The sequence below is a fragment of the Pleurodeles waltl genome, chromosome 6 (genome assembly GCF_031143425.1).
Source record: "Pleurodeles waltl isolate 20211129_DDA chromosome 6, aPleWal1.hap1.20221129, whole genome shotgun sequence".
Classification (NCBI taxonomy): domain Eukaryota; kingdom Metazoa; phylum Chordata; class Amphibia; order Caudata; family Salamandridae; genus Pleurodeles; species Pleurodeles waltl.
This window is the reverse complement of record NC_090445.1, coordinates 571,096,470-571,121,184: the sequence shown is the minus strand read 5'-3', so window position 1 is coordinate 571,121,184 and position 24,715 is coordinate 571,096,470. Positions and strand designations below refer to the sequence as shown.

The following is a 24,715-nucleotide window of genomic DNA, read 5'->3' as shown; positions in this document are numbered from 1 at the left end:
TTGATCTCCAGATCCCCTAGATGAGCTCCCCACCCTAGAGTGGAAGCATCCGTTATGACTGTGGCCACTGGTGGCGACTGCTGGAACGGTTTTCCTTGTGAAAGATTGTTGCTTGCAATCCACCACTTCAAATCCACAGCAGCATCTCTGGAGATCTTGACAGTACCCTCTAGATCCCCTCTGTGTTGAGACCACTGCCTTCGGAGGCACCACTGAAGAGCCCTCATGTGCCAGCGAGCATGCGTGACCAACAGAATGCAGGAGGCAAAAAGACCGAGCAGACGAAGGACCTTGAGGACTGGAACTACCGCTCCATTTCGAAACATTGGAACCAAATCCTGAATATCTTGAATCCGCTGAGGCGGAGGAAAGGCCCGACCCAATGTCGTATCCAGTACTGCCCCTATGAACAGGAGGCGCTGAGAGGGCTCCAGGTGAGATTTGGGCTCGTTCACCGAAAAGCCCAGGTCGAACAACAACTGGGTTGTTGACTGCAGATGACGCAACACAAGCTCCGGGGACTTGGCTTTGATCAACCAATCGTCCAAGTAAGGGAATACTGCTATCCCCTTCCTTCTGAGCTCTGCCGCAACCACCGACATCACCTTCGTGAAGACTCGAGGTGCTGAAGTAAGACCAAACGGAAGGACCGCAAACTGGTAGTGTTGCGATCCCACCACAAACCGGAGATACTTCCTGTGTGACTTGAGTATCGGGATATGAAAGTAAGCATCCTGCAAGTCGACAGACACCATCCAGTCTTCCATGTTCAACGCCAAAAGCACCTGTGCTAGGGTCAGCATCTTGAACTTTTCCTGCTTGAGGAACCAATTCAAGATCCTCAGGTCCAGAATTGGTCTCAAACGACCATCCTTCTTGGGAATCAGGAAATACCTTGAGTAAACTCCTTGACCCCTTTCCTGCTCCGGGACCAACTCCACCGCGCCCTTTAAAAGGAGGACTTCTACCTCCTGTTCTAGCAACAGGAGGTGTTCTTGTGAACAATACGAAGGGCGGGGTGGGATGAGGGGCGGAAACTCCCGAAAGGGAAGGGTGTAGCCTTTTCCCACAACACTGAGAACCCAAGTGTCCGACGTAACAGTCTCCCATTTGGTGAGAAAATGCTGTAATCTTCCCCCTACAGGAGAGGAGTGAGTGGGAAATGGTGGAAGCCTAAGGCTGCTTCCCCTGCTGCACCCCGCCAGAGGATGAGGAAGAGGCAGAGTGCTGCTGAGAGGCTCCCCTGGTGCGGACCCTACCCCTCCCCCTAAAAGATCTATAGGGATGGGAAGAGGCAGGTTGCTGATATCTTCCCCGAAAGGAAGAGGAGGAAGAGCCACGCCCAAATCCACGAAACCTCCTGAAGAATCTGGAAGAGGCCGTGGAAGAAGGAGCTTGGAGTCCCAACGACTTAGCCGTGGCCCTGCTCTCCTTAAAACGTTCCAAGGCCGAATCAGCCTTAGCCCCAAACAGTTTGTCCCCATCAAACGGGAGATCCAACAATGTGGACTGTACATCTGCCGAAAAGCCCGAGTTACGGAGCCAGGCCTGTCTCCTTTCCACCACAGTTGTGCCCATTGCTCTGGCTACCGAGTCGGTGGTATCCAGTCCCGTCTGGATAATTTGGGTCGCAGCAGCCTGGGCATCAGAGACAAGATCCAAAAGACCCTGGGGAAGCTCTGTAAACGAAGAGGAGATGTCATCCATCAGAGCATGAATATACCTCCCCAGGATACAGGTCGCATTAGTGGCTTTTAACGCCAGACTGCAGGACGAAAAAATCTTCTTCGACTGCGCCTCTAGCTTTTTTGAGTCTCTGTCCCCAGGCACCGTCGGGAAAGAACCAGGCGCTGACTTGGACGAACAGGAGGCCTGCACAACCAAGCTCTCCGGCGTAGGGTGCCTAGATAGGAAACCAGGATCAGTTGGAGCCGTCCGATACCTCCTGGCCACGGCTCTGTGAACTGCTGGGGAAGATGCCGGCTTCTTCCACACCTCTAAAACCGGATCCAGCAGAGCGTCATTAAAAGGTAATAGAGGCTCCGCCGCGGCTGAGGCCGGATGCAACACCTCTGTCAAAAGGTTTTGTTTCGCCTCCACCACCGGCAAAGGCAGGTCCAAAAAACTAGCTGCCTTCCGTACCACTGTATGAAAGGAAGCAGCTTCCTCGGTATATTCCCCCGGGGACGAAAGGTCCCACTCAGGGGAAGTGTCCAGCCCACTGGCCGACTCCAGTCCACGCAGCCCATCACCCGAGTCCTCTAGCTCTCCTTCCTCTAGGGCTCGTTGGTACTCCTGCTCCTCTAGTACCCGGAGAGCACGCCTCCTTGAACGCAGTCGTTGCTCAATCCGCGGAGTCGACAACACCTCCGCTGAAGTCGGAGATCGGCGCCGATCTTCCGAAGCCACCGACGCCGCATCCGGCGCCACAGGTAACTTCGGCGCCGACTGAAGAGCAGATGAAACGGATGGACCCACCGGAGTCACAGGCCGAAATCTCGACGTCGACGGGATGGAAATCCCTGGGGCCAATCCCTCCGAAGCCATCGGAGCGGCCACCGGCGCCGACACTGGCGCCGAGCCCACGTTCCCAAACGGGAGAAAGGGCATAAAGGGTGCCGGCCGAAGAGGCGCAGGATCACCCAAAGAAAAGGCCAAAGGCCCAGCCGGAGCACCCCCTGGAGCCATCTGTTGGAAGATGGCATACATCGCATTCAAGAATGCGGAACTATCGGCTCCAGGGGTGGGAAAAGCCGGATACTGGGGTGCCTGACTCGGAGGCGACCCCGACGCCGGCCTCGGCGTCTGCGCCGGAGAAAACACCTGAGGCTCCAATACCTCAATCACCGACGCCTGTCCAGGCGAAGTTGGAGACGTCGGAGAGAGCAACGGCGTCGAAGGATGCGGCGTCACCGTGGGGCTGACCTCCCATGTCCTCCGGCGCCGATCCGGAGACCTGGAACGAGCCTCCCTTGAATGACGCCGAGATTCTCTACGGCGCCGGGATTCTCGATGACGCCGATGTCTTGGAGAAGACTTTTTCTTGTGATGCTTCTCCTTTGACTTGGCCATAAACAGCTTCGCCTCGCGTTCTTTAATGGCCTTCGGATTCATGTGCTGACACGAATCACAAGTCGAGACGTCGTGGTCGGAGCTCAAACACCAAAGGCAATCGGAATGAGGATCCGTCACCGACATCTTGCCTCCACACTCACGACAAGGCTTAAATCCAGACTTTCTCTGCGACATTATTTCCACAGAGAAAGAGTACGCAGCAAGATATACACTGTAACCGCAAGAGTAACAGTTGCTCCCTCGAAGATAACCGTTTCGAATGCACGGAAAAAAGGGAACTGACGTCCGCACGTCGTCGAGGACCTCTTATTGCCTGTATGACGTCAGACGGCGTCGCGTGCGAGACAGTGACGTCCTCGTCGACGTGCAGAGACTGGTAAGAAGATTTCCGTCGAATGCTGGCGCCATGGGAGTATTCATGAGGTGAGGAATCCACAGGTAGTTCTATCCATCAGAAAGAGGCTACCTTCTCACAACTACCATCTATGTTTTTTCATTGACCAGCAGCTTGGTGGTCATTTCTAAATTTGGCAGGTGGAGTAGTCTCAGCATGACAGATGTTAAGTCCTCCGCCAGGGTCAAACCAATCAATCAGTGATTTCTAAAGCGTGGATTATCACCCGTAGGGGCTCAAGGCGACAAAGTCTTCTCAGTCAGTCAAACTGTAAATGTGGCCCTTACTAAAAACTTGTTTTGGAGTCCAGGGTGGTGTTGCACGGATCCCACAAGGTTTTCTTATCCACAATGCTCTGTAAACCTCAAACTCCGCCCTGAAATCACACATTCTCCCACCATTTCTGTGATGGAACCTTCCAGAATACGCAGGAATACACACAATCCCAACATTTCTGCATTACTCCACTTGTGCCAATACAAAACGCAGCCCCAATTGTGTAGCTGGCCTAGTGCCCAATACAGGAACGGCTCAGACCAAGGTTGATCGGAGCCCACACCAGGGGAATCCCATTGATCTTGGTTTGATTTGTCTGTCACGGGCACTAGTCTAGCCATGCAAGTGAGGTACCATTTTTATTGAGAGACTTTGGGGGGGGGGATGCCTGGTGGAAAATGTTTGTGGCTTCCCACAGATTCCAGAACTTTCCATCACAGAAATGTGAGCGAAATGTGTTTATTTTAAGTCAATATTTCGGGTTTGCAAGTCACACAAGTTAACCCACCCTGTATAACCCTAGGTGTCTAAATTTCAAAAGTGTACAAATTGGCTAGGTTTCCCCAGGTGCCTACCTAACTAAGGTCCACAATCTAGAGCTACCTACTTTACAACAAATGGGTCAATTTTCAGTGGAAAAATGTGACTCATATTTTGGCCCATTTCCTGTTGCAGGCACCAAGACTACTACCCACACAAGTGAGGTACTATTTTTATTGAAAGACTTGTGGGAGCATAGAATGGTATAACACTTGATAATACCAAATGGATGAATGCCTTTCAAATGGAAGTCAGTGTGTAAGAAAGAAGATATTTTGAAAAATACCCTCTAAATCAACCGCTAGTCCAAGTACCCACAAATACAGAGATGTACAAATAACCACTGCTCCTACTCTCCATTTCTTGTGCCCATTTCAGAAATAAATAGGATTCCTTGATACCCATATTTCACTCTTCCTATGTCACTATATGAGTTGGTCTATACTCTGTACTCAATAAAAAACCATTGTACAGAGCCGCTCAGTTGTGGGCTCTTGACACCTTGGGTTCTTGTAGAACCTGCAAACTCCTATATCTACCCTCAACCAGATGGGTCTAGTGGATGTAATGGTATATTGCTTTTGTAAATCAGCCATTGAGACAAAAAAGTTGCAGATTAAAATATTGTCACAAATGGGCGTTTTTTCCTACTTATTTTCAATATTTCTTTATTTCAACAGTTCTTTTCCTTTGGAAAACCTTGAGGGATATACACATGACCCTTTGCTGAATTTGGAATGTTTTCACAAAACTATAGCTTTCCTGGATCACCTACACTGGTTTTCACCACAAACTATAAGCAGGCTGAGAGCACGAAAATAGGAACACAGGCTACCTCTTCGAAAAATGTAAAAACTGTGGTACAAAATTAGGTTTTTTCATTCTGCTTTGCATGTTGCTGAAAGGTGGAAAGATGGTGACCTTAGCACAGCAAACTCTTTAGTTGATGCCATTTTTAGGGAGAAAAATAAGACGTTTATCCAGAGCACTTTTTCCTCTTTTTCTCAAAAACTCACAATTTTGCTATAGAGAATCCACAAACCCTGGGTACCTTTCGAATCCCCACAACGTTGGAAAAAAGGACACAAATTTGGTGTGGATACCTAACGTGGGAAACAAAGTTATGGAGCACTGAGAGCAAACTACTCCAAATAGCCAAAAAAGGAATCAGCACTGCAGAAGAAAAAGACCCAGCAGCTAAAGGGTTAAGTGCTCTAGGCTTTGTGGCACCACAGATTCAGAACAGAGAAAGCAAAGGTCTAGTTGCGTTAGCAGTTAAACAAGTCTGGACAGAACTCCTCCATCTCAGTTTGATCAGATTCAGAGCATTTGAAAAGCTCGACACAGAGAAATGGAGAACAGATTAGGTGCTCCCTAGAAGAGATTCTCAGCTTTCAAATCAACATATATAACATTCCACGGGTAAGTGACATTTTCCGTTTGATGGCATGTGTAGTTGCAGATACACATGCTGTGCATAGACTTGTAAGCAGTTATCTCCCCAAAAGCAGTGGCTTAGCCTGTAGGAGTTGAAGTTGTCTGAAATAATGTTCGTAATACAGCCTGTCCTACTGTGGCTTGTTGTGTTGTTAACACATCTACACAGTAATGTTTTGTGAATGTATGAGGCATAAACCATGTGGCTGCCTTACAGATTTCTGTCATAGGTATATTTCCTAAAAAGGCCATTGTGGCACCTTTCTTCCTAGTGGAGTGCGCCTTTGGCGTAATAGGTAGATCTCTTTTTGCTTTAATATAGCAGGTCTGAATACATCCATCTGGCAATGCCTTGTTTGGATATTGGATTTCCTACATGAGGTTTTTGGAAGGCTATAAACAATTGTTTTGTCTTGCGAAGTTGTTTTGTTCTATCAATGTAGTACATTAGTGCTCTTTTGACGTCTAACGTATGTACGGCTCTTTCTGCTACTGAGTCTGGTTGTGGAAAAAAGACTGGGAGTTCCACTGTTTGGTTTAGGTGGAATGGTGATATAAAACTTTTGGTAAGAATTTGGGATTTGTACGGAGAACCACTTTATGTTTATGTATTTGTATAAAAGGTTCTTGTATAGTAAATGCTTGCATTTCACTTACTCTTCTAAGAGATTTGATAGCTATTAGGAAAGCTACTTTCCAGGTTAAGTATTGCATCTCACAAGAGTGCATGGGTTCAAATGGTGGACCCATGAGTCGTGTTAATACAATAGTGAGGTTCCACGAGGGAACTGGTGGTGTTCTCGGGGGTATGATTCTTTTTAAACTCTCCATAAATGCTTTGATGACTGGGATTCTAAATAGTGATGTTGAATGTGTAATCTGCAGGTAGGCAGATATTGCTGTGAGATGTATTTTAATAGAAGAAAATGCTAGGTTAGATTTTTGTAAGTGTAATAAGTAGCCTACAATGTTTTTGGTGGAAGCATGTAGTGGTTGAATTTGATTATTATGGCAGTAATAAACAAATCTTTTCCATTTGTTTGCGTAACAATGTCTTGTAGTAGGTTTTCTAGCTTGTTTAATGACCTCCATACATTCTTGTGTAAGGTCTAAATGTCCAAATTCTAAGACTTCAGGAGCCAGATTGCTAGATTGAGCGATGCTGGATTTGGGTGTCTGATCTGTTGTTTGTGTTGAGTTAACAGATCTGGTCTGTTTGGTAGTTTGATGTGAGGTGCTACCGACAGGTCCAGTAGTGTTGTATACCATGGCTGACGGGCCCAGGTTGGTGCTATTAGTATTAGTTTGAGTTTGTTTTGACTCAATTTGTTTATTAGATAAGGAAGGAGTGGGAGAGGGGGAAAAGCGTAAGCAAATATCCCTGACCAACTCATCCATAACGCATTGCCCTTGGACTGAGGGTGTGGATACCTGGACGCAAAGTTTTGGCATTTTGCGTTTTCTTTTGTTGCGAATAGGTCTATTTGTGGTGTTCCCCAGCATCGAAAGTACGTTTGTAGTATCTGGGGATGAATTTCCCATTTGTGTGTTTGTTTGTGATCTCGACTGAGATTGTCGGCTAACTGGTTTTGAATCCCTGGGATGTACTGTGCTATTAGGCGAATCTGACTGTGAATTGCCCAATGGCAAATCTTTTGTGCTAAGAGACACAGTTGTGATGAGTTTGTCGCTCCCTGTTTGTTTAGGTAATACATTGTTTTCATGTTGTCTGTTATGACAAGAATGTGTTTGTGGGCTATTAGCGGTTGAAATGCTTTCAATGCTAGAAACACTGCTAACAGTTCTAAATGATTGATATGCAGTTGCTTTTGTTGAACGTCCCATTGTCCCTGTATACTGTGCTGTTTGAGGTGTGCTCCCCACCCCATCATGGAAGCATCTGTTGTGATCACGTATTGAGGCACTGGGTCTTGGAATGGCCGCCCTTGGTTTAAATTTATAGGATTCCACCATTGAAGCGAGAGGTGTGTTTGGCGGTCTATCAACACTAGATCTTGAAGTTGACCCTGTGCTTGTGTCCATTGTGTTGCTAGGCACTGTTGTAAGGGCCGCATGTGTAGTCTTGCGTTTGGGACAATGGCTATGCATGAAGACATCATGCCTAGGAGTTTCATTACAAACCTCACTTGATAGTGTTGGTTTGGGTACATGTTTAATATCACATTTTTGGAAGGCTTTTGGAATCCCCTTTTGTGTGTTGATTGTTGCTCCTAAGTATTGTTGTATTTGACCCGGTTGTAGATGTGATTTTTGGTAGTTTAGAGAGAACCCTAGTTTGTGTAGGGTTTCTATAACGTATTTTGTGTGTAGAATACACTGTTGCTGAGTGCTGGTTTTTATTAACCAATCGTCTAAGTAAGGGAATACGTGCATGTGCTGTCTCCTGATGTGAGCGGCTACTACGGCGAGGCATTTTGTGAATTCACTTGGGGCTGTTGTTATGCCAAATGGCAATACTTTGAATTGGTAATGCACGCCTTGGATTACAAACCTTAAGTATTTCCTGTGTGAAGGATGTATGGGTATGTGGAAATAAGCATCCTTGAGGTCTAATGTTGACATGTAGTCCTGTTGTTTGAGCAAGGGGATCACGTCTTTAAGTGTCACCATGTGAAAGTGATCTGATTTGAAGTAAAGATTCAGTGTTCTGAGGTCTAATATGGGTCTCAGTGTTTTGTCTTTCTTTGGAATTAGGAAATACAGGGAGTATACACCTGTTCCTTTTTGATGATTTGGTACTAGTTCTATTGCTTGTTTTTGTAACAATGCTTGGACTTCTAGTTGTAACAGGTCTAAGTGTTGTTTGGACATATTGTGTGCTCTTGGAGGCACATCTGGTGGCAAATGTAGGAATTCAATGCAATAACCATGTTGGATAATGGCTAGGACCCGCGCATCCTTAGTTATGTGTTCCCAGTTGTGGTAATATTCTGTAAGTCTCCCCCCCACTGGTGTTGCCTGGTGGGGGTTTGTGACATTGAAGTCACTATTTCGTTTGTGGGGTTTTTGGGCTCTGGAATTTCCCTCTTGGTTTAGGGAACTGTCCACCCCTATATTGTCCTCGAAAACCTCCTCTCTGATATTGGCCCTGATATGTGGGTCTGACTTGTGAGGTGGAAGGTTCTGTGGTTTGGGCACAAAACTCCCCTCTAAAGTGCGGCTTCCTAAAAGTGCCTCTGCTATGTGGGGAGTAGAGCGCGCCCATGGCTTTGGCCGTGTCAGCGTCTTTTTTCAGTTTTTCTATTGCCGTATCCACCTCCGGCCCACATAATTGTAGTTCATTGAAAGGCATATTCAGCACAGCCTGCTGTAATTCTGGCTTGAATCCGGAGGTTCGTAGCCATGCGTGTCTCCGAATGGTTACCGCCGTGTTTACTGTCCTGGCCGCCGTGTCTGCTGAGTCCATAGCCGACCTTATTTGGTTGTTGGAGATAGTTTGGCCCTCCTCGACAACCTGTTGGGCACGTTTCTGAAACTCTTTGGGAAGGTGTTGAATGAGATGTTGCATTTCATTGCAATGTGCCCTGTCGTATTTTGCCAGCAGAGCTTGAGAATTGGCAATTCGCCATTGATTGGCTGCCTGTGCTGCCACCCTCTTGCCTGCTGCATCGAATTTCTGACTTTCTTTGTCGGACGGTGGTGCGTCTCCAGAAGTTTGTGAGTTTGCCCTTTTCCGGGCTGCTCCTACTGCCACCGAATCAGGAGTTAACTGTTGTGTGATGTATACAGGGTCAGTAGGGGGAGGTTTATTTTCCTTCTCCACCCTAGGAGTGATGGCTCTGCCTTTGACTGGGTCCTGAAACACCGGTTTGGCGTGTTTTAACATGCCTGGCAGCATTGGCAAGCGTTGGTATTGGCTGTGCGTAGATGACAGCGTGTTGAACGAGAAGTCATCTTCTATGGGCTCTGCATGCAATGCTACATTATGAAATGTAGCTGCCCTGGAAACCACCTGCATGTAAGCAGTACTGTCCTCAGGTGGTGAAGGCCTTGCCGGGTAGCAATCAGGACTATTGTCTGAGACCGGTGCATCATACAAATCCCATGCATCCGGGTCATCTTGGCTCATCCCTGTGTGTGTTGGTGACTGCATCATTGGGGGTGTTGCTACCGGGGACAGATGTGGTGAATGCGCTGGCGATTGTTGTGACGAAAACTGTGGTGGTGTTTTTTCTTTAGCAACTTTCGCTTTTGGCTGCATTTCCGCCTCTTGGAATGCGAGCTTCCGCTTCATCTTTATTGGAGGAAGAGTTCTGATTTTCCCTGTGTCTTTTTGTATATGGAGCCTCCTCTGGGTATGGTCTGGCTCTCCCATGCCCAGTTCTTGTTCAAATCTGTGACCTTGTAATTGTGTGGAAAGGCCTTGTTCCTCTGTATAGGAGCTTTGTTTCGGCTCCGAGGCTGCATGTTTCTGCACCAAAATCTTTTCGACTGTCTTTTTCGGCTCCAAGGAAACCTTTTTGGCTTTCGGGGTGCCGAAATCTCGGTGCCGGCTGGTTTACTCACGGTTTGTTGCGTCTTCGGCTGCTCACTCTCGGACTCATCAGAGTCCGAATCTCGAATGGAGAATCTCTCCTCTACTTCGACGTCGATGTGCCCGGTCGGTGTCGACGCCATCTGGAGCCTTCGAGCTCTTCGATCCTGCAGTGTTTTCTTGGATCGAAATGCCCGGCAGGCCTCGCAAGTATCCTCTTTGTGTTCGGGAGACAAACACAGATTACAGACCAAGTGTTGGTCTGTATAAGGATACTTTGCGTGGCAGTTGGGGCAGAGGCGGAAGGGGGTCCAGTCCATGAGGTTTGAAGATGGACGCGGTCGGGCCGACCAGGCCCCGCCGAGGAGTGGAAGCCCCGAAGGGCTGCCGGAGCGCTTCTTTCTTCGGTGTCGATGTGCTAGCACTAACCCGGTACCTAGTGCAAACAATACCGTAGAATTTTCCGATAGCTAACTAACTTTTCCGAACCGAAATACAGAGCGAAGAGGAACACATCCGAACCCGATGGCAGAAAGAAAACAATCTAAGATAGAGTCGACGCCCATGCGCAATGGAGCGGAAAGGGAGGAGTCCCTCGGTCTTGTGACTCGAAAATACTTCTTCAAAGAAAAACAACTTGTAACACTCCGAGCCCAACACTAGATGGCAGGATAATGCACAGCATGTGTATCTGCAGCTACTCACGCCATCGAACATATATATATATATGTATATATATATATATATTGAAACATGTATTTCAGACGAAAACGTGTGTATTTTCAAAACGTATTGACAAAGCATTTTTACATTACTGCTACCAACCGTGACAGATGCACTGAAGTAATCAATGATGGCAATCTTTGCAGATACTGGCCACTAATGTAATCATGTATAATGTGGTAACTATTGCATTTAGAATTATATTAGTAGCTCGGGAGGCTGAATATAAGTAGCTCCTATTAGAGAAAAGGTTGGAGACCGTCAGGTAAGGATGCCTAAATATACCAAATTCCTCTTCAGGTCATAATGACTTAAATGCACTGGCTGCCAAGACTGAAGAGGTGACGCTCCAAATGTAAAGATTCTCTAGAAACAGTTTAAGCCAGTAAAAGCACAACTTTACTACAGCATCAACCGTGGTCTAAAAGGTCAGATCAGGGTAGACCAAGTAACACAGATTTCTGAATATTACATGGAGCGCTGGGACTTAGGAAAAGGGCAAACAACTAGTTCCCAAATAGAAGTGCTAACAGGGATAAACATAATGTAAGGTTTTTGGGGATTCAATTTCAGGTGGTTGCTTGACATGGGAGTTAGGACTGGGTCAGTCTCACGCTAGGATTACCAAACGTATGACTGAAAACAAGCCATAAAAGCTACACACTCATACAGCAAATGTGCCAGAGTTTTCAAGTAATAGGTGAAAAGCAGGGAAAGGCAGCAAAGAAGAGCGACAAGCCTTTTCTACTAAACAATGCCCCTTGCATGTGTTTTAAGAAGGCAAAACGTAACAAAGACCTTAAAACTAAGTCCACTGCATCTCCTCCAATTCCAGCGTCAATTAGCTAATCAACCTAGACAGAATGGTTCTACCAGTGGCATTAGGCTGAGTACGCAGACAACCCCCCTAGATTCCAGAGGTTGGGGAGGAGAAGAGAGAAAGAGTGAGAAAAAAAAAAAAAAAGATAGCACCTGCACTGTAGAGTAAATCAGATACCTGACACTGACATAGGGCAGGACTGGCAGCCATGTGTATGTGCAGCTTGACAGCCAATATGACCTCCCAAGCCATTACCATGGCACAATACCTACTCATTACAGAAGCCACGAAAAAGAGGCGGGGTAAGGGAGCTTGTATAAAGTGTAGAATGTGGTCTCCAACTTCAAGCTCTCCCACCCTGCTTTTTAGGGGTCCGTCAGTGGTGTGGGTTAAGAAACACTTTTGAGTCTCTTCATGAACACTCACTTTACCAGTAGGTCGGGGAAAAGCCCACAAACTCTACAACACACTCCAGCAGAGAAGCAAGGGGAGAGATAGAGCATGCATCTCTTTGCCGTTTCTTGACTCTTCTTTGGGAAGTGACGGGACACGCATGGAGGTCCAAGGGACCAGCAGTGTGTGGGGGCACAAGAGGCACCCGGCACCCTGGAGGCTGCTCTCTATCTCACCAGTGGAGGCCATGGCTATGGAACGTATCAGAGTCGTTCTCCATTTCTTTAAAATAAAATAAAAAGTCAGACAGTGGACGCACATTTAATGTACACCAATGACATCTTAGTATATTTTTTGCATGTTTGTGTGTGCTTTCGGAGGGTGTATTTGCTACTTTCTAAAAGGTCATCAGCACAAGCCATGAATGTTTCACAAATGTTATCCCGGTGCAGCTGGGAGAATATAGGCTGTGTACCAGTGTGCAATATCCAGGATTGGATATTCTTTGGGTGTGTAGAGACTGCAGCTGAAGTGTGTTAACTGAAGTTGTACAGTTTGTGGATCGATTTTGCTTATAGACTTGCTGCAGCAAGTGTGTAAATTTGCAAGAGCTGTACAGTGTGTGTATTTGGCTGTAACTCTGTATGTTGTGGAGTGTACATGGATAATGGAGCACAGTGTGACCGGTAAGTGTGTAGGTGGTAAGAGTTATTGTGCAATTTTGTGTGTTCATACTCCGGTCTGAAGCATGTTCAATACATTTCTGACGTGTGTGTACGCAGAAAGTGTCTCAGGTGCGACCTACTTTAAATTAAGATTGTGTTGTGTAGACAAAGCAATATATACATTAGATGGCTTGGCTAGCAAATGTCGACTTTAGTGCTAATCGATGGAAGTCAAATCTTGAGATGAGGCAAGGTTTTACCCGTCATTGATGGGACCTTTAACTGGGGGCAGAGCTCTGATGGGAGCGAAGTATCGATACCTACCCCCAGCACCAAGAACCAGGTGACACCAAAATCTGCCGTCATCAGGTCCAGAAGAACCCAAAGAGCCGACCATGGTCCTCTATCTCGCTCCAGGCTCAAAGCGATGACAGAGTCCAGAACAGTGCTTGGTAAGTTTACTATATAGTGTGCTTATTATAATTCTAGCCTAGGTGACATCCTGATAGAGCGCCAGTTGGTCATGAGTGCGTAAATGGTGTCATGTGCTAAACTGGCAGTAAGCAACCAAGAGTCTGAACAGATTGCTGCCCTCCAGGGTCCTGCACCCTGAGCTGCTGGCTGTGGAGGGCGACTGGCAGAGAGAACGGTGCTGTTGAGTCCACTCCTGTTGTAAGAGGAACCGGACAGAAAGGGAAAAAGAATGGTGAAAAGGAGGAAGGATAGGTTAGAGAGCTGGTGGGGGGAACAGTGGGGGGTGGGAGTCGGGGAAGAACATGTACAGAGTGAGAGGCAGAGGTGGGAGAAAAGAAGAACATAGCAGAGGAAAGCAGCTGCAGGGGTAACCTGAAGAAGTTGTGCAGGGAGAGGACACACAGCATAATCCTGGGAATACATTACTGAGCACCGCTGAGGGGAGCTAAGGAATGAGCACAGGGCACACCAGTGGCCCCCGTGTACATGCTTGAACTGTTTTCTTTCGTACAGAAGTCCTTCTGACATGTGCTGTATATTCCATACCTCTGTGCACATGCTCCATTTTACTGTTCAGAATCTTTAGTATACAGTGTAATTAAGGTTTTTGGAAGTGTGGACAGTGTATGAACCTGGATCTGTATATACTATACCAAAATGAGGTATAGTGTGCACAGTGTCCCGGGGTTCCCCAGAGGCTTAACAGAGGCTAAAGTAGATAATACTAATGCCCTGTTTTGTAGTAGAGTGGTCAAGCAGTTAGGCTTATCAGAAGGTAGAGCAAAGCATTGGTTGTACACACACAGTCAAGAAATGAGGCACACACTCAATGACTACCTCCAGGCCAATCGTTTTATATAGCAAATATATATTTTGTTACTTTATTACTGGAACCAGAAGGACTGTGTTGCAGGAAAGTACAATTGTAAGTAGATATCAAGCATCTGTATCAAATGTACTTAGTTTTGTTTTCATTGGAACCAATGCAGTCCTAGAGGAGGAAAAGTATTAGTATGCTTTGAAGGTAAGTACTCTACTTACAGTTCCAGTCTCCGGGGGTTCGGATGTCCACAGGTCAAAGTTCAAGTTGACCCCAAGCATGCACCACCAGCAACATGGGCCGGCCAGGTGCAGAGGTCAAAGTTAATGTTGGGTTTAGAATGGGATCCTATGGAGATTGGGGACACTCGGAAAATATCTGCTGGCAGGTAAGTACCCGTGTCCTCAGGGAGCAAACCTGGGCGGTTTAAGAGGAGCATGGCAGGGGGCCACCGGTCGGCACCAAACATACATCCTCAGCGGCACAGGGGCAGCCGGGTGCAAACACAGAGCTGGGCACCCAATGCTTTTCACAGGGGGCATTCCTGGGGGTCACAAAAGATGCTGCGGGTGGGTCCAGGGGGTCGGTTCTAGGAAACCAAGGGCTGGACAGGCAGCAGCGGCGCCCGCTGGACGTTGCTGGACCATTGGTCAGATTCCCAAAGGCCATGGGGCTGCGGGTGCAGGGGTCTCCTTGGGCATCAGGAATCTTCCTCTGATCCTTCCTACGGTCAGGGGGGTCCTCCATATTCAGGCTCCAGGCGTCATTGTGTTGGCCAGGAGGGGTCAACCCAGGGTGGGCTCAAGGTTGGAATCGCTGTGGACCTTCTCTGGACCAGTGGGCCACCTGGACTTGCGCTGTGGGTGACTGGTGCAGAGTGGACAGGGCTCGCGGATCCATGGTAGTTCTGGAGTCCTTCAGGTGATTTCTTCTGGACAGGGCCACTGTCCGTGGAAGATCTTGGTTCTCGGCTGGGCAGGCAGTCCTCTGGGTGTTTGGAGAGGTCGATGGTCCTGCAGATGCCCCTCCTTTTTGGAGCAGGGGTTTTTGAAGCTACAGACAGGCCAGCAGGGTTGGAGCCAAGTCAGATGTCGTCTGGAGTCTTCAATGCTGGGGTTGGCTTAGCAGTCTTTTTTTTTTCTTCTTCTGAGCTTACCAAGAATCTAGTGAGCAAGGTTCATGGGAGCCCATAAATACTATATTTAGGGGTGTTACAGGAGTCAAAGGGCGGTAGCTACAGTCTTCTTGTGCCCATTCTTTTTGGGGTGGGGGCACATTCCTAACCCTACTGGTCCCCGTCCTCCAAAACAAGGAGGATTCTGCAAGGAGGGGGTCGCTTCAGCTCTGGACACTTTGGAGGTGGGTCCCAGCTGAACTGGTGAATCCTCGTTTTTCCTAATTTTCCTGCCGAACTTGTCGCCAAAAGTGGGGCCTGGCCCGGTGGGAGGTCATCTACACTAGCTGGAGGGCCCTGGGGCACTGTAACCGCCAAGTTTTACAGATCCTGCAGGGGGGAGGTGTGAAGCACCTCTACCCAGAGCAGGCTTTGTTCCTGACTCCAGAGAGCACAAAGGTTCTCACCCCATGGGGTCGGAAACTTGTCTGTTTTGTGGCAGGCTGGCATGGTCAGCCTTACAGTAAAGGGTTGGGTAAAATACAGGGAGCATCTCCAAGATGCCCTCAGTGTGCATTGTACAATAAATCCAACACTGGCATCAGTGAGGGTTTATTGCGCTGAGAAGTTTGATACCAAACTTCCCAGCCTTCAGTGAAGCCATCATGGAGCTGTGGAGTTTGTAATGACAAACTCGCAGCCCATGTACTTAATATGGCCACATTGCACTTGCAATGTCTAAGAATAGACTTAGACACTGTAGGGGCATTTTGCTCATGCAGCTATGCCCTCACCCGGTATAGTGCACCCTGCCTTAGGGCTGTAAGGCCTGCTAGAGGGGTGACTTGCCTATGCCACAGGCAGTATTTTGTGGGCATGGCATCCTGAGGGGGATGCCATGTCGACTTTGCCCTTTTCCTCCCCACCAACACACTCAATCTACAATGGCAGTGTGCATGTGTTAGGTGAGGGGTCCCTTAGGGAGGCACAACATATGCTGCAGCCCTTAGAGACCTTCTAGGAATGGACTTAGCTGCATGAGAAATATGCCCATAAAGTGTCTGTGCCCTCACCTGTGGTATAGTGCACCCTGCCTTAGGGCTGTAAGGCGTGATAGAGGGGTGACTTACCTATGCGACTGGCAGTGGTTTGAGGGAGACTTTGCCTTTTTCTCCCCACTAGGGCACACAATCTGCAATGGCAGTGTGCATGTGCTTGGTGGAGGGGGGGGGGTCCCTTAGGGTGGCACAATACAGGCTGCAGCCCTTAAGGACTCTCCCTTGTCTCAGAGCCCTTGGTACCACTGGTACCTTTTACAAGGGACTTAGCTGTGTCCCAGGGGCATGCCAATTGTGAAAACAATGGTAGAGTTTAGGTAAAGAACACAGGTGCAGAAGCCTGGTTAGCAGGATCCCAGCACACACTAAGTCAAGTTAGCATCAATACCAGGCAAAAAGTGTGTGTGTGTGTTGGGGGGGGGGGAGGGGCAGCAAGCAAAAAGGGGCAATTTCCTACACACAGCTCCTGAAACAGCTGAGAAAAGAAATGAGCTCAGCACCTTTATCCTTCAATGGCAAAGCTGTCACTGATTGTGCACACTGAGCCATACTAAACCCCTTTGCTGTTGCTTAACAATAAAAAATAAAACACTTGCTGCTGAAGTTTGGCCTATTCTAAGCACAGTAAATGACAAACATTATCCAATTAAAACATGAAAAGTTTATTGACCTCAGATGAAAGGTTGAGCAAGCTTTTATTGTATTAGAACTTTGAAGACTTGTAATGTCGTTGCTTGCCCAGGAAATCAGCAAGAAAATTTGCAAGCATATTAATAATTGTCAGAGTTTTCAATACCTACAGGATTTTGTGGCACTGGGGAAAGGGTTGGGTAGTGTGCCACCTCTATGTACTTTACAGGTCCCTCCCATCCCTGCAGGTTTCGTTATGCCACCGGTCTGAAACATTAAATGTAAGTGCTTAAGAAAATCTTGGCTTACGAAAATGGGTAGATTTAGAGCTCCAAGGATTTCAAACACTTGAGGTTTCCAGAATACAATCTACCCCTTCCCCCCAGGAAGTACGCTAAAAAGAATAATTATATTTCTTGGAGCATGGTATGAAAGAACACTGATGTGGAATAAAAAGCACAAGCTACACCATTTTTGCCTAAAAAGCCATGTTACAATAAAGAATTAATGTCATAGAACCCGCAGAATACAAGATATGACATTAGCTTCATATGACCAGGCGTTCTCTGAAACTGGGAGAATAAAGAGGCAATGTTTTGGGCTATGTGAGTGACTGTTCAGGTGTCCAAGTTAAACACTTACACCGTTAGCTCCGGAGGAAGTACATCGAACATCACAGTATTGAGAATATCAGCAAAAAAAGTACTTTATTGTTATATTAGTAGCTTAAAATATAGTCACACAGATTTGGAACATTCGTCCTCCTCCAATGTTTAAACTCGGATGTCATAAATTAGCAAAAGGTGAAGAACGATGATACTGGTATGCATTATGGAAGGCCATTAAAAAAAGAGCTTCATTAAAATCTGGAAATATTTGCCACATTATATAATTTCTAGAATATATTTAAGCTGGTAAGGAATTGGTTTAAAAAACTAGCAAGCTATATATTGCCAAACTGCACAGTTGTATTTGGATTTCTGTGTAATCAGGGCATGCTATGAGATTTTTTTGAGGTTTGTGAACTCCTACTATTTTTCTTTAAAAAAGACTGCACTCTGATGCTGAGCGAGCCCCCTGCCATTGCACAATTCAGTTAACTTTATAAAACAGAATACAAGCTGTGACTTTAAAAGCAAGGCTTGTGTAGAAGGATAATGTTGAGTACCTACCAAGGGAAGTGTGCTCACCTCCTCTTAGGAGAGACAGAGTAAATTGGAAATACGTAGACCTGAAAGCTGACCCAGCGGAAGAGGTTCCGCCTTCAAGAAGGATAACTAGGACACCAAAAGCGACTGAAGACGAGAGGAGATCAGAATCTTGTTACTGCTGACAAATTGGACCAACATCCTCTACTAAAAAATGTGAAATCAAATAGACAAATATTATGACTGCCTTAACCGCATTATTGAATGGATGGGACACCCAACTCCTGACAAAGATGATTTAGTCATGGTCAAGACAGACTAGCAAGACATATGTCAATAACATAAAATCAAGAGCACATTACACTCATGACAAGTACTCACCAGAATTTCTTGATATGTGGGCCTCACTGCTGGACTTGATGACTCTACAGTTGGTGGGTACTTCATCTACAGTCAGCGATTGCTCTGGCCTCTCACGTTGCTTGCTGTGATTCTCCAGTACCTGGACTGCTGTGGCTAAAGCAACCTTAGAGTTCAGGGTTTGGTGGCGGGAGGGGTCTGCATCTTCATCATCTTCAATGTCCCAGGCATCACTAGTGCTACGGGCAAACTCATGGAAGCTGGAAGCTTTCTTACTCTTTAGAGGAAGTGCATTGCCCTTGGAGCGGTCCTTTATAAAGCTACCAAGAAGAAAATCATCAGCAAATCATAACAAACCATCTGCTACTTATGACACAGAATGCTTGCCATGCAGTATTAAAAAGCAAGACAAAGTACATACAGACAAAGACCACTGCAAGATTTACAATACAAAGCCATTCACTTCCACAATCAGACACTACAAGCTCTCCAGGAACTTCACTACTCACGCTCCAAAATGAGAAGCCTTATAATAACATGTTTCCCAGTTTAACACGAAACAGAACCTATACCGCTACCAAACATACTGAAGAAACAGGTAAAACCAGTACGTGTAGTTGTTAATAATAGGCCTAGGAGCAGAGCAACATAAAAATCGGGAGACCTGTGATTTAGAGTCATATTCTTCTACTTACCCTTTTGTCAGACGAGGATCCAACGGTGGGTGCTGGGCTCCATAAACTGGCTGAATGCTAAAAGAAAAATGGGCAAGACAAATGAAAACCCTCTAACACCATGAATAAGGTAAAAATTGCAGTCTGTGTTACTTTTGCACAGTTTTACTGATAAATCCATACAAGGCACAAACGATGTATGGAAATGGCATCACCTAGTGATCGATATTTGTTATTGTATAAAAATAATATCCAATAATAAACAATTGTTTGGCTACCAGTCCTTGCCTGAATAAGCGAGAGATTAAAAAAAAAAAAAAAAAGTTTACTCACGTGTGAGCCAAGAATGCTTAATCATGCAGCATCCTGGCCCAGACTACGTGAGCTTAACAATGTAATGAAAGGTGAAGGAGTCCAAGGCCAAAAACAGATAGCTCTTTCACCTCATATCCGACGGCCTTTGCTGTATTCAAAATCCTAGAAAAAAATGGGATAGTTTGGCTGGGTTCCCAGTGGTCAGATGACTGCAAGGCATGTGGGCCACCATAAGTGTATCAACCAAATGAAGCGCCAGAGACACTCTTTATTTGGAGATCCTCGATCCAGTGCCAAACTGCATAACCACACCTATACAAGAACAATTTAATATTTGCTAGTCAAATCAGTCCAATACTCCTAGAGGCAGCCGGGGGCTTAGCTTACTCTGACCTACATTCCAGTGTCTCACAATTTATGGTCAGTGTGAGATTTTAAGCAGAGACCAACCATATGTAAAGCGGTCACTGCTTGCCCAAAAATTGACAGTCCATGTGAATTGCCAGGCCACATTCCCTCTGTATGAAACACAAACAATCCCATACATCCTGTCTTGCTTGGGCTCATCAGTACAGTACAACTATGAATCTAATGACAGAAGTTACTGGACAAATGTCTGGGCATACCAGCCTGTGTAAGGTGACCTACTGAGAGCAAGAGAGTGGTGGATGGAAAGTTGAAATTAATCTCACTCACTGGCAATTAATCTTGTCCAATAATTAACTTTAAAAAGATTGTTCTAACACGCAGAACTTTGTGAACCACATCTTGCACTCTTAATCTTGGACATCTATACTTAGTACAACCTAACATAGTTGGATCCATTAGCACCACTGTAGACTACCCTGGGTGTCTAGTATTAAGAAACATTTGTTATTAGTAGGGGTCCCTGGTTGCAGACAGGCAACAATTCAGTATGGCAAGGAAAAGGAAATTGGAGTTTACGTCCACTGTGTTGCTCCTTCTGTCAAACTAAGGCCAGAAGAATCAAAATGTCAACATGCAAGCTATGTGGGTACTTTAGGCCCCAGGTGGGAAGACAGACTGCTGGGGCTTTAGGAGTGAGAATGAAAAGACCTGGTGCCTGGAAAGCCATCCCAACCCCATATTTGTTCCTTAAAATGTTTAAATAAAATAAAAAAAAATCTATAATTGGCGTCTAGTAGGCTTTCTAGCTCACCCCCAAGGGCAGATTGGCTGTACACCCCCCAAACTGTCCCTGGTGGTGCAGGAAGGCAGAGTGATTGCAAGGCCCATTTTGGGGTGGGGTGCTCTGCTTGATGCCTGGGTGGGTCATACCAAATTATTTGGACCTTTTTTCCATGGTCCTTAGTGGGCTTTCATAATTGAGGGGACTAAGGGGGGCATTAGGTGCTCTATTTCACTTTGTTTAATATGATGTCTGCATGCCGTGAGTTATATCAACCAAAAGAAAAAACAAACTCCCTACGAGAGGGAAGCTTTTCCCTTGTGTTGCAATTTTATTTATTTATTTAAAGAAATCGCTCCTGGTGCTTACACTAGAGACATTTTGCTTCCTTATGCAGTGAGCTACCTGTTAATGTCCACAGAAATGGATCGTCCACCACATTTAAGCAGTTAAAGAATGGCAAATGTGAGAAGGAAACTTGCAATGATCTTACGGAGCTTTTTGAAATAATGCCTAGCATTTTCTAATAGCAAACAGCACATTAGATACTGGGCTCATCTTCAGAAAACGCTGCAAGATGACAACAGACAAAAATGAAAAACTGCTATCATAAACTAGTGTTCAAGATTTAAGAATGTCTGACCGATTTTAATACAGGTTCCTTCACATATTGTTAGTTACCCATATTAAATTTGATCTGTTTTTACAAATTTCCACTTACTTTTACTTTCCTATGCAAATGGTTTCACAAAAGCTGTCAAAACAAATGAAAAATCAAGGACACTGGCTGGGAAAAAAAAAAGATTAAAAAAAGAGGGAGGGAGGCAGGGAAAAAATAAGTTTTCCAGAGACAACAGCCTTGACAATGCACCCATAAAAAGGGGCTGAAAGGTGGTATACAGAAACAAATAATTGTATTTCATACAGTACTGCAACAAAGCTTCCAGTAACACTGGAAAAGTTTAACTCTCTCATCACATTCTTCCAGTACTAAATTATTATCATGGCTTACTGTGAAGAGAGTGGATTACATTCAAATCACTCCTGTGAGTCCAGCACATTAGCTAGGAATAGCATGCTTCCTACCTTTCTCCAACTTTACTGTAAGTTGACATACCTAGTTCCCTACAAACAACACGCTTATTCTTTAGTCAATACTTCAGACTCTGGAATATTACTCTTGCCCAATAACTTCGGCAGCGTAGCACATTGGTTCTTAATCTGTGATCCAAAGATTCCTGGGGACCGCGAGGCCTACTCAGGAAGTCAGCAACTCGATTACAAAATTAAATAATGTTAAAATGAATATAATAAGAGAAACAATGTATCTACAAACAAGAAGCAAAACTGAAAATTTGAAAGCTTTTTCTTTATTCGAATGAGAATTAAACAAAATAGTTCAATATTTACGCATTTGTTTGGTGTATACTTGTTTTTTTTATTTTTGTGTATTCGTCTGAATTTCAAATCATAGAAATTACTTAGCCTGGGGGTCCCCAGTTTCCAATATTGACTCAGGGAGATATCCCGATTCCAGTAATGACTTAGTGGAGGGCCACAGTAGTCAAAAAGAACCTCTGGTTTTGAGGGCACAGTTCCTCTATAAAGACGTCTTCTTCTTAGCAATCATCTTTCACCCGCTCCGCACCTTGAAACTATCTTATGATGTACTTGCCACTATACATGCAGCTAATTTTAATAGCAAGACCTGCTACACAGGTGTAAGTTTTAACCAAGTACAAATGACCACTTTATGATTCTGATCGACTTTCTCCAGTGATCATTACTGCATGTTTCAAATTTAAAATATTTTCCAACCAGTGTTTTGTAAATTTTACCTATAATGCCTCCACTTTCTTATACTGAAATGCTCACTCTGGTGTATTCTTGATCATTCTAATTATTGTAGGACACTCTATAATGTATTGAACAAGCTACCTTTATTGTACCAGTCTCTGTACTACATCCCCAGTTAAGAGTCTAGATTGTGCTACAGTGATATTAAAGTTAAAGTACACACAAGATTTTATGTTTTTTCACGCTATGCCATATGTCGCTTTCATCCAGTCCTAACAGTAAATAAATCTATCCACAATTGATGAAGTTTACTCTATCACCATTTGGCTACAGGCTTGAAATTTCTTAGTTCACAAATGTCCATTCTGAATCCAGAATAAGGCCTAAACATTGCTCTGAAATTGCTTGACCTGGGGCAAGAAGCCTGAATTGTTCATACCAAACTGACATAGATGTAGATTGTATACATAGATGTTAGTTAGCACTTTCTGAAGATCAAGTAATAATGTGTGCTTGTTTTGTAGAAGCCAATCCCATTCATCTTTTTTCATTAAAAAAGCTGTAGACATTTCCTATTTTTTTTTATTTATTTTTTTACACAAGGCTAACCACAGTTGACCAATTTTATTGATAAATGACGAATAGGTAAAATGTATGGATTTTGTCACGTGGTTAGATTTATGTACTATTAGGACTTGGTGAGGACTAGATGAAATTTGGATACTTGACACACATAATCCCAGAAACTGGAGCATGGCTTTTGACAAGCAAGATGCCAGTTACAAGTCAAAACTTCATACTGCCTGTTAGCCTCAGAAAAGCCTCTGGGCTCCTTTTGTGGCTCTAAACCAACTGATAGATAAGCAAAAGGATGAATGAGCAATGCATAACCGTGGCTTGTTGTAAAAGACTCTCTGATAAAGACTCTCTGGTAAAGACTCTGAGAAACAGGGCACAAGAATGTTACTGCGTAAACAAGATGGCCACCTGAACTGAGAAGAGCTATGACAAGTGTTGAAGCCCACAGACACTGAAAATGGACAGAGCTTGCCTTTGGTTAGGGAGTGCTATGGGCAAAACCAAACTTGGCTATCTGTCCTATGTCAGAGCAAGATTTCTGCAGGCAGCCCCCTGTACTTCTCTGGAGATCAGCGGCCCAGCCATCACATGAAAAAGGCCAGCCTGGGCAATGGCACAGCACTGTGTAATGTCCCCTAGCATCAAACACAATTAAGATAGGTGGATGTATGAATACAAGAGAACTATAAAAGAAAAGCAAGAACTGGGCTTGTTGCCACCGTAAGAACATCATCAGTCAAGGACGAAGTTTGGATGGACCAGTGCAAAAGTCCCTGTGCACCCAAGCCTGGTGCAAACATAACAACAATGGGAGGAGTCGAAAAGTCCCCCATCAAGCCTTGATCCTATGTATAGAGAGGCACTCCTATAAAAGTGCTAGTGTGCAAAGGAGGTACATGCATAAAACATACTTGTACATTGCAGGGACACCAAACATACAAAATAAGAATTCACACTACTTCAGTACAACATCAAAATAAAGACAGAAATCTCTGTGTTTCAGAGGATGTTTAGGCTTGTTTTGAACCACAGATGCCAACAACTCCCGAACGACCCCTGTAGTTGTGAAATGCCAAATAGTGTTATACTTGATGCCTACCACTTAAGGCACAAAGAGCATAAATCACCTAGTAGACAATACAGACAGCAAAGTACCAGGAAGTAGGTTTAAAGAGCTTAGCGAAATGGAGTTAGTAGTCAGAGACATTCTTCATTATGCTGGATCGCACGGCAAAGAAACAATTGCATAATTGCACAAGAGGCCATATGTAAGGGGCCCAAAGATCAGAATAGGATAAAGGGCCTGGAATCCAGCATGAAGCCAATAAAAGACAAAAAGGAGTTAACTGTTGCAGATCTTTTACTAGACCTAAGACAACCAAAAACAAGAATCGAAACAAGCTGACAGAAAGGTCCTGTGAACCGTAAGCACACTTGACAACAAAGAGGGGAAAACAAGGACATCGATCACAAGGGACTTCATGGAAGACTGGTTCGACAAACTGCATCTAAAATTCCTTACTGAAGGAACGTCACAGGTAAAACACATGGCAGACCAATGGGAAGAAGCTGACTTTATAGACCAGGAAATTAAAGTCCTTCTAGAATAGCACATAATTCTACAGGAGGAAATGGAGGACTTGGAAAACAGATTGCAATGGAATAATACATGAATCAAGAGGGTTTAAGAGGAGAAGATGCTAACACAGAACTCAATGTAAAGAGACTATTCAAGCCCTCGGTGTAAATAGATGACTTAGAATAAATTGAGCTGGATA

At 45.1% G+C, this 24,715-nt stretch overlaps 1 protein-coding gene across 1 annotated transcript in view; it reads right to left on the bottom strand.

The window, feature by feature from the left end:
- TBC1D22B (TBC1 domain family member 22B) overlaps window positions 1–24,715 on the bottom strand; it is a 370,468-nt gene that overhangs the window by 327,310 nt on the left and 18,443 nt on the right. Inside the window, exons 2-3 of the mRNA XM_069238752.1 lie at window positions 19,118–19,174; window positions 18,444–18,742 (exon numbers count right to left, since the gene is read on the bottom strand). Coding sequence (XP_069094853.1) covers window positions 18,444–18,742; window positions 19,118–19,174 — 356 coding nt within the window. The remainder of the gene's footprint in view (window positions 1–18,443; window positions 18,743–19,117; window positions 19,175–24,715) is intronic.